We start from the raw sequence: 17,315 nt of genomic DNA, 5'->3' as shown, positions 1-17,315 counted from the left end.
TCCATCTCCATCCTTAAACTTCATTTTCTACTCAATTAAAAGCGGGGTCACTAAGTCCTTTTCTCATTGAAACAACTCCCTTATTCCATCTTAACGTCTACTCCCATCTTCCAAAGATCCATCATCTTATCTCTGTCGTTGTCGTAAAAGTTTATATTGAATTAAACTCTGTAGTTAAAAATTGTATTTATTAATATTTTGTATTATTGAGATAATTGTCTTTGATTTTTTTTACAATCATTATATTTATCTTTATAATCATGAACTAACTATTAAACAAAATAAATAAATATAAATATATATATATATATATATATATATATATATATATATGTATATGTATATGTATGTATTTCGCTAGTACCTGTTAAACTACATGTCGTGTGTTGCATATTTGCCTATACTATTTTTTTTTCGTCATGTCTAATCAATATTCAATTGCAATAGGTAGCATTTAAAGAAAATAAAGATGCATTCGTAGAAGCATATGACGCGATGAAGCCAAACTTATTTTAACAAACACAATGATGATCACATGCGCGTGATAATGGGGTTTTGACAAGCAATTGCCCAATGCTATCACATTAGTTAAGGTCCCCACTTGGACACAACAAGAAACAATTTTGGACCGTTAAAACACAGGACACTTAAGAGTAACTACTTGATGCCGCTGAAAAGTAAATACAATTCAAAAAATAATAAATAATTTAATTCTTTAAATTTAAATTTAGTTTACTTTTTATTCAGGTGATTTAATGTTTTTATTTAATCATTTAAGTTATATCTATTTTATACAATTAATTATGTATATTATCAAATTTTTAAACTTATACATATGTTTAAATAATTGTATAAAAAATTAAAAAATATAAATTATTTATAAAATTCATTGAATGTTTTTGAAAGATCAGTACAGAAAATAAATTATTGTAACATTCTTTTTTATAAACAATACATTAATTGTTGTTAAAAATAAAATAAAAAATTAACAATACGAGCATAATATAATTTAAATAACTAAGAAAAAAACTTAAAATAATTAAACACTAAACTTAAAGAATCTTAATTTCATTTAAAGTATCATATTCCAATTCATACATCAATCAAATATTTTATTTATATTTTTTTATCATATTATTAACGTATCATATCTACCGTAACATTATTTTGTCGACATCTCTCAAAGTATATAGAAATATAGTTGTACAGGAACAATTTTTCTATCCCAAAGACGAAGAAATAAAGTATATTTTTCATGTCTCTAATACGAGTGTCCAAAAATAGACAGGACATTGGAAAACGTGAAACTTAATTCATTTAGTTTTATAATAATAAAAAAACGTGAGACTTTATTTGTACACGTACAGGTGGAAGCAAGATATTAAACGGTGTGAAAAATCGAACATTGGCATATCGTACTACTTTACAATATTTAGAATAATGGTTGTCTACACACTATTAAAAGTGTATATTTTTTGAGATAAAAGTTATAAAAAAAAACAATAAAATATATATATATATAATATATATATATATATTAAAAAGAAAAAATATATATATATATATATAATATGATATATCGATCATATGATAATAAAATTATCTAAATGAGAAAGAAAAAAAGTATGCGATACATGAATCACAGTTGCTATATTTAATTTAATTCAATGCTCAAAACTTTAAAGACGACAGTTCCCATTTCGCCAATTTTCAGTTCATTCACGGCTCCTTCATTATCGTTCGGAGGTTTGTTGGTTAGGTGAGAATAATTACTCACCCTAGTAACTTCACACTAGGAGTATTTAATTACTGGTATTTTCATCATAAATTATTGGTCATTATCACTGTTATTTTAACATCCATTATCTTATAATTTTAGTATTTTTATTTTGTCATTACATCCTAGTTTTACCTCAAGATCGAAATTCATAATTTAAAAAATCCTAAATGTTAATTGTTTTTTATCATAACTGTATTTAATCATAATTTAAAAAAAAAAACTTAAGACCAAAAAGTATTAGACTGTGAATTGTTTTTTTTAATATACTTAAAATATAAAATTTTGATAAAAGATATATTATTATCTTTGCTCATAAATGTTATTCTAATTAAATTTGGATAGACTTAATTCTCTTAAGTTATATCAATACACATAATTATATAATTTTATTTATAAAAAAATAAGAAAATTGAATTCACGCAACGTAGACTAATAATATTCAATCTAGTAGTAGTCCTTCACCGATTCTCCTGCACATGCAAGACCATCATTGAACACGATATTACTACACCTTGGTTGGTTAAGGTTAGATGACAAAACAATAATTACAAACTCATATAGTTACAAAGGGCCAAAGTAAGTGGTGACCTATTTACTGTGGATCATATAATACATGTGTCAGTGTATATATATAAGCTAGCTGCTAAGTTGGCTACACCAAGCAATGTTATTTATTTTCTCTTAGATTCCAAAAAAAGTGTGTTTTATTTTCTGAGTTTGACGAAATGGAGATAGAGCAAGATATTACTAGGGATGGTGTTGCAAAAAACAATGAAATGATGAGAGGTTCAAAAATAATTAGAGGGATGCATCTTGTGTGGGAAGATTTGAGTGTTGTAATTCCAAATTTTGGTAATGGACACACAAGAAGATTGTTGAATGGTTTGAGTGGATATGCTGAACCTAATAGAATCATGGCTATTATGGGTCCATCTGGCTCTGGAAAATCTACTCTTCTTGATGCTTTGGCAGGTTCATTTCTATTTTACTAATACACCCATCTTTCTTTCACTACTTCATTCCTATGCGTTTTTTCATGTTGGTTTTTGTACTAAATAAAAAACATGCACTTGTATTTTATACATATATATATTCTATAACTTTTTTACTAAGTTTATTTTCTTTTCTATAACCCAACAACAAAATGTTGTCAAGTTTTTTTTTTTTAGTTTTCTGCAATATGTTGTCATTTTTTGCTAAATGTATATATCTTCACCTCATATGAATTAGTCTTGTTGTTTTCCCCATTTTCTAACAAAATTTGTTAGGTTTTGGATGATCTGAATAAATTCTATCGGATGAAAAAATTTAAAATTAATTTTGATTTCGACCAAAATTTCAAAGTGACTTTATGACATAGTTTGTGATTTATGTGGCAAATTTTTGTTGTTGTTGTTGAAAATATTAAATTCAAGAATATTAAAGTATGTGTTATTTGTCGGGTAAAATCTCGTTTTGTTGTTGTTTATTTTGTAGAAATTATGGAAAAAAAATTGCGTGAATGAAATTAATTTATGATGAAATTATTTTTATTTTTTTAATTGATGTTACATGGATTTGTAGTTATTCTCAAATTGAAGTACTTCGTTATTCTTTTTTAGCAGAGTACTTATTGTAATCACTCATAAATTATTATGACTCTTATGGAAAAATTGGTGATAAAATATCGGATGAAAATAAATAACAAATTAGAGATCAAATAAAATTACTGTCTAATATTTTGAACTTAGTGAAAAACCAAGGGGATGTTTGAAGTGGTTCTGACTTTTCTTAATGTTTTAAAATTTATTTTAAAAATAAAGTTAGTTTTTCATTTAAAGAATTATAATTTTTTTTAAAAATTTTAATTTAGAGACTATGCAGCGATGGAGTACAAATTTTTTACATTGTCATTCACTATTTATTTAATAATCTCATTAGGATTGTAATTTTCACCTATCAACAATTGTACAATTCATATCATTATCATGTTAATCGCTCATTTTCACCTATTTAATTGCACAATTCATATCATTTTCACCTATTTAATTCATGTCCATTAAACTTTTTAATTTAATATAAGGTTGTGCTAACAAGTATCTTAAAAACAACTTTTAAACAATAAAAAAAAATGAAATAGAAAATAGTTTTCAATAAAAAAAATTACTTTTTAAAATTTCAAGGATATTGATTATACAAATTTCAAAATGTTTTTTTAGATTATTTTTTTCTTCATATCACCACCACTACTACAATCATCGCCGACTATCACTCTCATCACTCTTAACCATCGACCACAACTCTAATATATGTCAACCACCGATTACCATGTCCACCACTTCTCACAACCATCACCTTCAAGAATTATTATTAAATAAGAAAACTATAAACTTCTAATATTTAAATCAATTTTAATGTTTAAAACTTTTCTTTTAATATTGTGAATTTCAATGGAGATAGTAAGATTTACATGTCAAGGAAATCATGAGTATTTTCAAGATAGTTATCTCACTTTAACAGTACTTTTGTCTCGAATTTATAGTGTCAAAATTAAAATTTTTTATTGATATTTTTGACGTAATTATTTTATGCATCATCAATTTGAATTTTCAAACTCAAATCAATTTTAATTTTTTAAAATTTTGAATCATAAAATAAAAAATCACCTCAAATAAAATTGGGTAAAATTTATTTTAAATAATAGATCACGTAATCTTTATTATTAACACCATAGGAGATAGGCATATGAGACACTGTTGTCTTTCATACTTCCTTTTAGCATAGTTTGTTTTTCAAAGAATTACTCTAATATTCTTCTTTTGTTCATGTTACCAAAAAAAAATATTACCATTTGTTAGCCTCTAACATGCTCAATTTTATGAACTTTCATTTCACATTTTATTATTAACACTAGGCATATGAAACCCTTTCTTGTGTTTCATATGTCCTTTTAGCATATTTGAAGGAGTTTGTTTTTCAAGTAACTACTTTAATCTTCTCTTTCGCTCATGTTAAAAAAAATATATTACCAATTTATACAGTTGAAAATTTCGCTCGTTACAAAAAAAAAATATATTATCAATGTATTAAAAAAATATATTATCAATGTTGAAAATTTGTAAATTTATCACGTATAAAATGATGAGCACGACGTTAAAGTGTAATTAATTTATTTCAATTATTTAATTTTTTCAAATAAGGGAACAAAAGTTTGGTTTCTTTTTACATCAAGTAACCAAAATTAGCAAGTATTTAGTTCAGCCATGCATATAGTCTCTATTCTTTATTTCAAATTAGCATAGAAGAATAAGCATTTGTGTCTTCATAAAGTCTATGCCAAACCCAACAAACAAAGATAAACTCACCTCTCTCTCGTATGACCCATCCAACCTTATCTAATGCTCCCTCCAAAATGAATCGAAAATATATCAAATTATGTATATTAAAATATTTTTCATCATATTTAACAATCTAAATAAATAAAAATTAAATTTATTATCGAACTTACTTTTATTTCTAATGTCTAATAAAATAAAGTCATTAAAAATATAAAAAATTATATTAAATAAAAGATAATTTAAATATATTCTCATTAAATAGGAGATAAATTATTGATTTTTATTCGTATTTTTATGTTGAAAATTATAAATTAATTTTATTTATATTAAGATGAGGTATATATCCTATAAAAAATAATGCACTTAAAAGTAACATTTACGGGGAACAATCAATGTTAGACTTCTTTGTCATGGACTTTTAGTTTTTTTTCTTCATATATCAGATTTCGCTTTATTCTCGTTAAAAAATTTCATAAAATAATAGTCTTTTAAATATTTTTCAATAATAATTTTGATTTTTATTTTTAAATTAATTTATGTGTATCAATTTAATTTTTAAATGATATTTTAGAAGAATATTTTAAATATTATAAGAATTTCTTATAACTTTTTAACTAAAGATGAATTAAATATGTATTTTTAAACACTAAAAGCTTAAGAAAATCATTTTAATTCATCACTTGTTAAAAAAAAAATTATATGAGAGATTCTTGTAATATTCTAACATACATACAAAAATTCATACAATGTACATGAATTATTTTAAAAGCAGGAATTAAAATTATTAATGAAAAATATTTGAGAAACCATTAGTCATTGCTCAAATTTTTTTTTTAAATTAAAAATAAAATATAGTATAATTTATAGAGACCAAAAATTTATTTAAAAAAAAAAAAAAAAAAAAAAAAAAAAACCATGGCGCTTAGGAAAATAAATGAAAAATCATTTCAGTATCGTCCAAAAACAGAGCAAAAATGGCTGTATATGTGCTATAGAGAATTTGATGGGTGAAGACAAATTAATTTGAAATCTCATAACATAAAACCTTGTGTTTGGACATTGAGTAGTGAACATACTAATATTTTCTTGGCTAGATTAAAGGTCGGCCCAATACTATACGAGGTATGGGTCTTTTCAAAATTAATAAACAAATTATTAATATTTTATTTAATGATGATGTAATTTTTTTAGCAGAAATCATGACATTTTTAAATATATTTTTTTCTATATTTTTAAAAACTGAAATAAGACATATCAACTGTTGTATAGCAACATCAAGAACTCACGTAAAATCTCTATATTTTATTTGAAGAAGAAAATAATGCGTATATACAGTGTACCACTCTAAGAACTTATATTAGCAATGTGTTTAATATCTATCTCATGATTTTTTAATTTATAACTAATATTTTTCATGTTAGTAATATGTTCACTACCATGATTTTTTAATTTATAACTAATATTTCTCCAATCCCTATTACTTTCATTAGCCAATTTATTTATACTAATATTAAATGATTTGTTGCAACAAAAAACAAAATGCTTAGTCCAAGTCTTGAAAATAAACTCCGTTGGTCAACTTTTGAATATAAAGTGAGAAGAAAAGTGTTTTGAAAATTCATATTTAGAAAAATTTATATCAATAAGTTTAATATGAATTTTTACTACCAATAAATCTTTTCAGATTATTTTAATAAATTTATCTATAGTCCATTTTGCGATTCATTAAAAGCTTATATCTTTTCTTTATTTTTTATTTTTGATAATTCTGAATAGCCTAACTCATATTTTTCGAATTGATATTTATATCTATGAAAATAGAAGCAACATCCATTCAATAAGATTAAATATAAATGTTAGAACAATATAACTTGTTCGGTAATTGAAATAAAAATTTAAATATGATATTTTAAGATATATATATATATATATTGAAAAATAATGGTCTTAAGATGTTTTCAACGGTGTATCACTATCATACAATAGGTGCATAGTTGCAGGAGGCATATGAGTTTTTATAGTATATTTTTATTGGGCATACGTATTATGTAAAAAGTAAAAAAATTATATTTTGGCGAGAGGTTTATTTATGTGCCTCACGCTTGGACCGGCACCGGCTATATTAGTTGATATTATTCGGATTTGTTAATTAGCTAGATTAATAAAATTACCAATGTTATGTTGTGGATTTAAAGATCGGATATATAATTGGGATTGGTCGCATTGCAGGTAGACTCTCTGGAAATGTTATCATGTCTGGAAATGTGCTTTTAAACGGAAAGAAAAGGAGATTAGACCATGGGGTTGTAGTAAGTAACTACTAACTAACATCATATATACTTCCAATTTTAATTAGGTGTGCAAAAATGGATATACTTGTCAAATATTTATCCAAATTAATGATTTTTATCAATCCATCCATCTATTATAGTAACATATCCTATAAAAATAACATCATATTATTCACTATAGGCTTATGTGACTCAAGAAGACATATTGTTGGGAACACTAACAGTTAGAGAGACAATATCTTACTCGGCAAATTTAAGGCTTCCAAGCAGCATGACAAAAGAAGAGGTAAATGACATTGTAGAGGGAACAATTATAGAAATGGGTCTTCAAGATTGTGGTGATAGGCTTATAGGTAATTGGCACTTAAGAGGTATAAGTGGTGGAGAAAAGAAAAGACTAAGCATAGCACTTGAAATCCTAACAAGGCCTTGTCTCTTGTTCCTTGATGAACCTACTAGTGGTTTGGACAGTGCCTCAGCTTATTTTGTTGCTCAAACATTGAGAAACATAGCTCATGATGGGAAGACTGTTATTTCTTCTATTCATCAACCAAGTAGTGAGGTTTTTGCACTCTTTGATGATCTCTTTCTACTTTCTGGGGGTCAAACAATTTACTTTGGACAAGCTGAAAAGGCTGTTGAGGTACATTTATTAATTACTAGTATTATTTATTTATTTGTTTGTTCTAATTCCCATCTTGTTGATTTCTATGATAAGAAAATTGAATCTTCTAAGCCTGTAGTACGATGTTGTAAATGTAGGATATGTTAGATTGATATTTAAATTTTTATGAATCTTACACTTAATCCTACGGCCATAGAGAATTCAAATTCATACTATTAGTATTTCGTTTAAAGGAGGGTGCATTGCATACTCAATTTTTGGAATTTTAATCATTTCATGTGGAGATTCCACATGTGAGTTTGGATTTATATGATTAATCCCTATATTTTTTTAAAAGTCTTCAATTTTTGTTTAGATTGGTCATTAAAAAAATGTATTTTACCTGTTTGAATTAGGCAATTTAAACATATATTTAAAAATATAGAATACCGAAACTACTTTAAAATTCATTTATGATTAGATTGGTCATTCAAAAAATGTATTTTATCTGTTTGAATTAGTCAATCTAAACATATATTTAAGAATATAGAATACCGAAACTACCTTAAAATTCATTTATGAGTTCCATTTAAAAAAACACACAAGTGGATTTTAATGGCTAGAATCCCACTTGACCCACTCATGTGGAATTCTAACATATTTAAGATTAAAAATTGTGCTGAAATTCAATATATACATATAAAAAAGTACTTATAATAATGTTGATGACTTGATTACTTCATAGAACCCGGTAAATATTCTAATTTGGAAGTTATAAATATTAATAAGTCTAGCTAGATTACAAAAAATTGAACTTTTTATAAGAACTAACTTTTTAAGATTAAAATTTTCAAAAGTTGCTCTAGTTGTAATAATACAAATTGTTGTTTTTATCCTATAATGAAACCAAACCATGTATTATTATTTTTTAATATAAAATGAAACCATGTATTTGTAATTTTAATGAGATAAACACTGACATAATTTATATATGCAGTTCTTTGGCAAAGCAGGATTCCCATGTCCAAGTAGAAGAAACCCTTCTGATCATTTCCTTCGTTGTATTAATTCAGACTTTGACACTATCACAACCACTATGATGGCCTCCAGAAGAACACATGTATATATACATATTTGTCCTATAATAACAATCTGTTTATCTCTCAATACTACTTTACTTCCTCTATTAATTCCTTTGAATGCAGGAACCAAAAACATTAGCACCATCAACAATGAACTTATCAACAGCAGCAACCAAAGCAATACTAATAGATAAATACCGTTGGTCAGAATATGCAACTTATGCAAGAGCAAGAATCAAAGAAATCTCAAATTTTGTAAGTAGCCCTTTACTCAGAAGATGTTGTAATTACTTTTAGAGCTTGTCACCTAGACATTATAATAAAGTACTCTTTCCGAAATGAAATATAAACAAAAAAAAAATATTTGAAAAGTTGATGTATTTGATCTAATTAAACCAAGTACATCAAATAAGATGAACATTTTGTATGAAAATATAATCCTGCTAATTGCAGGAAGGACATGAATGTGAAACTAAAAGCAAGAGCCAAGCCAAATGGTGGAAGCAACTATCAACTTTGACTCATAGATCTTTTGTGAACATGTCTAGAGATGTAGGATACTACTGGATAAGGATAACAATCTATGTTGCCTTATCTTTGTGTGTTGGAACCATCTTTTTTGAAGTTGGATCAAGTTATAGAGCCATTTTCGCAAGAGGAGCATGCGGCGCTTTTATATCAGGTTTCATGACATTCATGTCCATAGGAGGCTTCCCATCATTCATAGAGGAAATGAAGGTATCAAATAAAAGCGCTGATTTTGTCAGTCTCTAATTTTCATGAGGAATCCAAATTTGTCTAATAGTATTTGGATTTTGATGACTTGATGTTTGTTTGTTATATGATGCATAGGTCTTCTACAAAGAAAGGCTCAATGGATATTATGGAATAGCAGTCTACATTCTGTCAAATTTTCTGTCTTCTTTTCCTTTTGTAGCAGTGATGTCAATTGCTACTGGGACTATAACATATTATATGGTTAAGTTTCGCCCTGAGTTTTCGCATCTTTTGTATATCTGTTTGGATCTATTGAGCTGTATCGCGGTTGTGGAGAGCTCAATGATGATTATAGCTGCATTGGTTCCCAATTTCCTGATGGGATTGGTAATAGGAGCAGGATATATTGTAAGTGTAACATAAGCTTGTGATTAGCCATTAGTTTTTGTTAAGCAAAAGCATGAGTATGAGGAAATATGTATGTGTGCAGGGTCTTATGATGATGACTGCTGGGTATTTCCGGCAGATCCGTGATCTTCCCAAATTCTTCTGGCGTTACCCGATTTCATACATCAATTATGGTGCATGGGGATTGCAGGTAAATTCAGAACTACCAACATTCTCAAACATGTCCAATATAAGAATGAATAACATAAATAAAACCTTACTGATTGCAGGGAGCTTTCAAGAATGACATGATAGGGATGGAGTTTGATCCTTTGACACCTGGTGGACCAAAACTGAAAGGAGAAATAATCCTCACAACAATGCTTGGAATGAAAGTTGATTATTCAAAATGGTGGGACCTAGCTGTGGTCATCTTCATCCTCATGTTGCTTAGAGTTATTTTCTTTTTCATTCTCAAATTTAAGGAGAGTGCTGTACCTTTCCTTCACAGTATCTACACAAAGCAAACACTGCAACGTATCATGAAGCGTCCTTCCTTTAGGAAAACACCATCGTTCGCTTCCAAGAGACACCAACCACTGCATCCATTGTCTTCTCAAGAGGGTTTCAACTCTCCATGTCATTAGAATTGCATTCTTTCCTCATACAAATACACAAGAATCACACACCCTAATATTATGTTTTAGTAAATTTCGAAACAATATTGTTTTTATGTATTATACTTGACATCAATAAAGTATAAGTTATGGTTACTTACCCTTCATAAGAACAGGGTGTGATTTTCCTAAATCCTACACATTACTATATGTAGCTTTTATTATAACATATTTGATAATAACATCTTTTAGTGTTTTTTTTTTTTTTTACTTTTTATTATTTCTCATACGCACTTTAAAAAAAAAATTATAACAATTAACATAAATAATACTTTTTCAAACCATTCATGTCATTTATTTTTCGCATATTTTTCAAAGTGGATTGCCTCTAACAGTTAGTACTTGGCAATTCTTATATCAAGGCAACTGTTGCATTCCACTTGTCAAATCATTTCATTAGGAGCCTGATCCTAATTATACCATATGAATAGCTTGCTGGTTTTGTTTTTTTATTCTTTCAATGAAGGTTATTATCAAACATTATTCATGCAATTGTAACTGTAATAGAATAGATGGCAAAAAATCCAGGACAACGCCAAAGAAACTACAAAATATCTAACGGGACCCTTGAAAATTATGATAAAAAAAATCCATGGATTTTAAAAATATTGATAATTATCTCATTCATCATAAGTTAACATCACTAACCTAGTGATCTGTGAATCAATTTAATATCAACTAAAATTACAGCAGAATATGAACCCATTCATCTGTGCAGCAAATATACTTATACTAAACAAAAATATTGTAGCCCATATTACTCTAAGATTTATTTTCATTCAACTCTTCATTTGATTTCTTTTCATTCAACTCTTCATTTGACTTCTTCTCATTCAACTCTTCATTTAACTTCTTTTCATTCAACTCTCCATTTGATTGCTTCTCATTCAACTCTCCATTTGATTGCTTCTCATTCAACTCTCCATTTGATTTCTTCTCATTTGACTCCCCATTTTCAACTTGATTGTCAAAACCATGATGAGGAACTTCAATCATGGGCTTGGGAATTGGTCGTTCATTGAAATCCAACGGAAAAAATTCGAAGTCAGGACCAAAGTTGAACTTTACTGTGCAGTTTGGTTCATTGGGCAGAGTATACATTGAAGCAGCAGGATAGTAACGACCACCATAGAGGTCCTTGAAAGCTAAACCTTGGCATACACCATTTTTAAAGAAAGATATCTCACTTCCTGCACAGAGAAGAGAATATTTGAAACCAAGTGAAAATTCATTCCATACTCAAAATGTACAACTTACAGCACGGGAAACGTAACAGTTCTATAAGCAAGGGATATAGTTGTTCAATAGCCATAGCATTTTCAATTGTAGAGTATGGGATGTTTGGACTTTGAAGAGCTCATGAAAAGAGTTAATGATATCTCTATAAATTGTTTTCAGCTTAATTTCAAAAGTTTCTCAGAATAAGTTAAGTAACTTATACAAGCAGTTTGTACAGAGTTTATGCAGAATTTTCTCTCATTTATTTTTCAATTATAGAAGCGTGTGCATAAGCAACTTGAACGAATAAGCGCTTAATTAAGTTGTTTACCTAAGTGCACTCTATATATAATGACTAATGGGCTCTGACAAAGTTTTTCATGCTATTGAGGTTCCCATCCCAAGTAATCAATGACAAGCACTCCATTACTTCCAATTAGTGAATATTCAGATTAAGGAATTCAAACTACTCTGTACCCTAGAAAGAAATGACGCAGGATTGCCCATAGAACCAGAGAATTAAATCAGGATCAAATTACAATCACCACATATTCTATTTAACAGTTTCATTGTCAGACAATTCTAACCACCAGCCAAAAATGCATTGGATGTTTGAATATATCACTTACTGATCACTGAAATATTGCAGCATTCAGTAGCTTTAAAAGTATTATAGTTTTAAGTGTGGTAATGGCATCCACTTGAATGGGAGTTGTGGATGCATATGAGAATTCCCTCATCTGCCAGTTGTGCCCTCAGCTCCAACATATGGCTGACAAGTGTTAGATGGTGATTTTGTAGTTCTATTCTACCCAGTTTTGCTAAATTATTTTTAAAGAAAAGGACATAGAAAACCTTGTGGGTCACACTTCTATCTCATACGTGATGCAGTTTTTTGGATGCAAGGGGTGGAATCTCATCTTCTGTCTCAAGTCATTTTTTGAAGTCTTTCTGTTCTCTCTCTCTCTCTCCTGTTTTCTCTCTGGATGCTGTAGTCATAGTTTTCTCAAATCTCAGACATTGTTTCTGGATGTAAAAACATGTTTTTATTACGTTTGTTGTTTTTGATAATTGATGTAGTTGTAAACATTTTTGTGTATTATGCGGGTCCTTTCATTATGGATTTTTAATCTGATAGAGAACTTTGCAATATTTAGTTTTTGGTGGCGGATGTGTGAATTGTATCTGGGCCATAGCCATATCTTTAAGTTGTGAGTGATATCAAAAGACGTATTGGGAAATGTTTCAGTGAAATACATTAAAAAGTTACTGAATACTTTATAGATGTGCAGCAGAATGTTTCATTAGAAAAGTGTCGGTTTTAGATGTGCGTTGAACACCGATATGTTACGAGTTTCCAAGTATAAGGACTTCATAGGGTTTCACTACTTAATATATAGACACACAAGGGATTCCATAACCAAATCACAATCAAGCGACCCTGTGTTAGAAAATTATTACTCAATCCAAGTCTTGCCCCCTCTCCACCCCTAAAAATAGAAACCACCAATTTAACCCTTAGAAAAGATTCACAAGGGACTTGGAACTTAAAATTTGTTTCTCAATCCAACTCTTCCCCCTACCCGCCACTTCTAAAAAATGAACAACCAATTTGGTCTTTAGATAATAAACTAGCAAAAACAACATATTAGTATCTAATATCTACACTCTACTCTACAGTTAAATACTAAATAATCACAAGGTAACAAATCAATCAAACTAGCCTACCCATAAAATTCTAACATCACAGAGATATGAAATGGAAAAGCAAAAGCATGGAAACAAAATAGTAGAGTTAAAGACTAACTAACTAACCAGGCACTACTTTAGGTGGATCTTCCTTAGTATCTTGAGCATGAACATACCGTTGGCCTTTATACCAAACCAAATGTGGAGTTTTAGGTGCATACTTATCACCATCAGGCAAATTAATATAAAAACCAATAACATCACCTTCTCCATAACCTTCATCCCCATATTTTTCCCTCAAAGCTTTATGAATCTTACTCCCATCAATATCCCTATACCCAAAACTATTTCCATCATACCCAACAGGTGCCTGCAAATCACCTTTCTCCATTGTCCAACCCAACCGCGTGTGTCCACTTTCCCCTAACTTCACAACCTTTATCTCAAAATACCAAGCTCCTTCAACAACCCCTCTTGTTGCCCTAACCATTCTATAACCCTTTGTGCTCCCTGCACTTAACCTATCTTCACTCAACTCCACTTTCTCCGCTTTGTAAACCTTCGATAGACAAATTTTCATATCCGGTGTGTCATCGGTTTTGTCTGGAAACCTCGGTACCGGAGTTATCAGAACGCTGTCATCACCACCGTTCGTGTGGTTGTTGTTATTGTTGTTATTGTTGTTGTTGTTTTTGTTTTTCTTTTTCCCTTTCCTTGTTGATTTCGTTGCCCACACGTTGTTGTTCTTTTTCTTCGATTTCTTTGAATTCGTTCCTGCTCCGTTCGCCGGCGTTTTGGTAGCAGTTGACGCATGAGCGTTTACTGTTCCGTTGTTTTCCTCCGGCAATGTGATCGGTTCTTCCTTGACGGAGTTCAGAGAGGACAATTCCTTCTGCTTCTTCGGAGGCGGTTCTTCTTCTCCATCAGGTTCTTCTCTGTTATGTTTGGGTGATTTCTTCGGTTCCGCGGAGCCGTCTGAAGCGGGTTCATCTTCAGATAGGTCGTCGGAGGGGGTGCTGGTGGTGACGGGAGGCACGTCAATTGATTCGGTGTGGATAACAGGAGCGGCGGGTTCGACGGCGATAGGTGCGGTTGTGGTGGTGGAGGGTTGAGGGTCTTCTTCTTCATCTTCTTCGTCTTTATATGTGGCTTGTAGTGTATCCATTGGAATTAGGGTTTTGAGTGCAAAAGTATCAGAGATTTCAATCTGAAAAGAGAGGGAGCTTCCGATGAGGGAGGAAGGAAGAGTGAGCTACTAGAGAACAGGGGAAAAAAAGAGTTAAATTAAACATTACACTGTGGGTTGGGTATTTATGTTGAAAGCCCAATAGGTCAATATAAGCCCAATATATGCATATTTGTCCAACACTGTAAAGGAGCTACTCTTAGCACCTTTAATATAGGGATGGATATGGTTTTAAGAGCGGATTGGAGACTCTCTCGATACAAACTCGCTAATATATTATTAATAGAATTATATTATTTTAAATATTATAGTAATAGTTTTATATAGTTTCTATTAATAAAAAATATTTGATTCTCTGTTCGATTATTTATGTATTCGTTTATGTTTTGAGACAGTTTTTCTTTTACTTCAAAGAAGATAAATCACTACAAAACAAAATTTTAATACATATAATTTAACTCTTAGAAAATCCTGCAACAAAAGCATATAAAAAGGAGGAGAAATATACTTGAAGACCCACTCGTTAGGTGTGAATATAGTCGGTTAACCTATTTGCCACAATGTTGGACTCTATAAATATGGCAGACTGAAACCTCTTACTATTTAGCATATTAATTGTTTACTCAAGCATTTTCTTATACATACCTCTTGTCATTAGCTACTGGATTTGGATAGGGCTGTCGATTAACCCGCGTCGAAAACATTACACAGACTCCTAATTAGGGAAGGTTCTAAATTTTTTTTTTTATAATATATCTTGATCTTTAAAAAAATATATTGTTATCTTTAATCTTGTACATTAAACACTCTAAAGTTTTATATTTACTCTAAAATAAATAGTCAGCTTTCCACCATTGAGTTTGTGACAGCAGATGCTGCCTACCAGACGCCACCACCATCAAATGTTAGAATCTTGATGCTAGGATTTTGTGATTTTAAGAACTCAATTTTTATATTTGAACAGGACCTTCGTATACCTCTGGATTGGGATAGTGTGAGTATAATTGAGTTTATTTCTCTTTAGAAAAATATTGAATTCCACACCTCTTAAATATAAAAATGTAGTTAAAAGAAAGATGCTACAATTATATTTTTTATTCCTTAAACTAATTTTGTCTTTTCATTTTGCCTCCATAACCATATTTTTTTTTTCGTTTCAATTCTTTAGTTTTACTTTTGTTAATCATAATAGTATTTTTTGTCAAATTTCTTTGTTTATCCATTAATTTACATACATGTCAGTATATGTTGATGATTAGGATTTGTGACTCAGCAATATAAAAATCAACCGCTTTTGTTCACATTGTCTTTCTAACATGCTTAATACAAATAAAATAATGAATCTTAATTTTGAGGAAGAAGGAATGGAAGAGAGAATGTCTAATGACATGTATGCAAATTTAAAAGAGAAATAGTGAAATTTGGCGAAAATGACCGATATGATTAACAAAAGTAAAGTTAAGGAACGAAAACAGAATAAAAAATAGTTATTGGACCAAATTTAAATCCGAAAGAAGGTAATGGACTAAATATGTAATTTAACCAAAAATTATCAATCAAATTTCATAATAAAGATTAATCATTTAGAAAATTGATGATATGGTAAGTCTCAAACTGAAACCACAAAATAAGTTAACGGACTAAATATATAATTTAACTAAAGTTCGAAGATTGCAAATGTATGTGAATTCTTTACTCTTGAAAATGTTTATGCTATTTGTGAAAGTTACAGTAAACTATTATTATGAAACCAATTACTATATAAAGTTTAGAGTTTTAAGGCTTTTTATGGTGATTTTAATTTTGTTCAACATTCAGAATAAATGATCAATAGAAGATAGTTTATTATGTTAAAAGATGTTCTAAGTTTTAATAGTTTTACTAAGGCCTTGGATTTTATTGATCCTCCTTTAGATGGTAGAAGGTTCACTTGGTCGAGATTGGATCGTTTCTTGTTATCTCAAAAGTAGGTATTGAAATGATTGCATTATAGACAAATGGCCTTGAAAAAAGGTCTTCATGATCATTGTTATATCATTCTTTGTATGGAAGGAGATTAGTTGAGGTCCTAAACCGTTTCGAATGCTTAAATGTTGGGCGGATTTTTCTGGATATCGTGATTTCGTGAAGGAACATTGGAGTAATCATTATGGTGAACTATTTTGAAGGAAGTTTTTAAATTCATTAAAGGACAACTCAAGGTTTAACCTAGTCAACATAAGAGGAAATTGATGTTGACATCTACTTTTGTCATTTATTGTTAAATTTTTTATAAAATATATATATATATATATATATAATGATAAAAATAAATAATTAGTGCTTTAAATTTTACAAAATTATTAGTGTTTTTAAATTATATTTGTC

The 17,315-nt window shown here is 29.2% G+C and overlaps 2 protein-coding genes across 2 annotated transcripts; one reads left to right on the top strand and one right to left on the bottom strand.

The window, feature by feature from the left end:
- The first annotated feature begins 2,233 nt into the window (after positions 1-2,233).
- Positions 2,234-10,951, top strand: LOC101504718 (ABC transporter G family member 15-like). The gene is made up of 9 exons (XM_004505585.3): positions 2,234-2,752; positions 7,327-7,406; positions 7,570-8,031; positions 8,990-9,112; positions 9,198-9,329; positions 9,528-9,812; positions 9,927-10,199; positions 10,282-10,389; positions 10,469-10,951. The coding sequence occupies exons 1-9, from the start codon at positions 2,506-2,508 to the stop codon at positions 10,823-10,825; spliced, it is 2,067 nt and encodes a 688-aa protein (XP_004505642.1). The 5' UTR covers positions 2,234-2,505; the 3' UTR covers positions 10,826-10,951.
- A 478-nt stretch (positions 10,952-11,429) lies between these two features.
- Positions 11,430-15,044, bottom strand: LOC101504399 (protein TRAUCO). The gene is made up of 2 exons (XM_004505584.4): positions 13,889-15,044; positions 11,430-12,045 (listed from the first exon to the last, which is right to left on the bottom strand). Exons 1-2 carry the CDS (start codon positions 14,925-14,927, stop codon positions 11,618-11,620), a joined length of 1,467 nt encoding a protein of 488 aa, XP_004505641.1. The 5' UTR covers positions 14,928-15,044; the 3' UTR covers positions 11,430-11,617.
- Positions 15,045-17,315: the final 2,271 nt, after the last annotated feature.

Source organism: Cicer arietinum, chromosome 6 (assembly GCF_000331145.2).
Source record: "Cicer arietinum cultivar CDC Frontier isolate Library 1 chromosome 6, Cicar.CDCFrontier_v2.0, whole genome shotgun sequence".
NCBI lineage: Eukaryota > Viridiplantae > Streptophyta > Magnoliopsida > Fabales > Fabaceae > Cicer > Cicer arietinum.
Note: the sequence above shows the minus strand (reverse complement) of the source record. Positions and strands in the feature narration are given on the sequence as shown.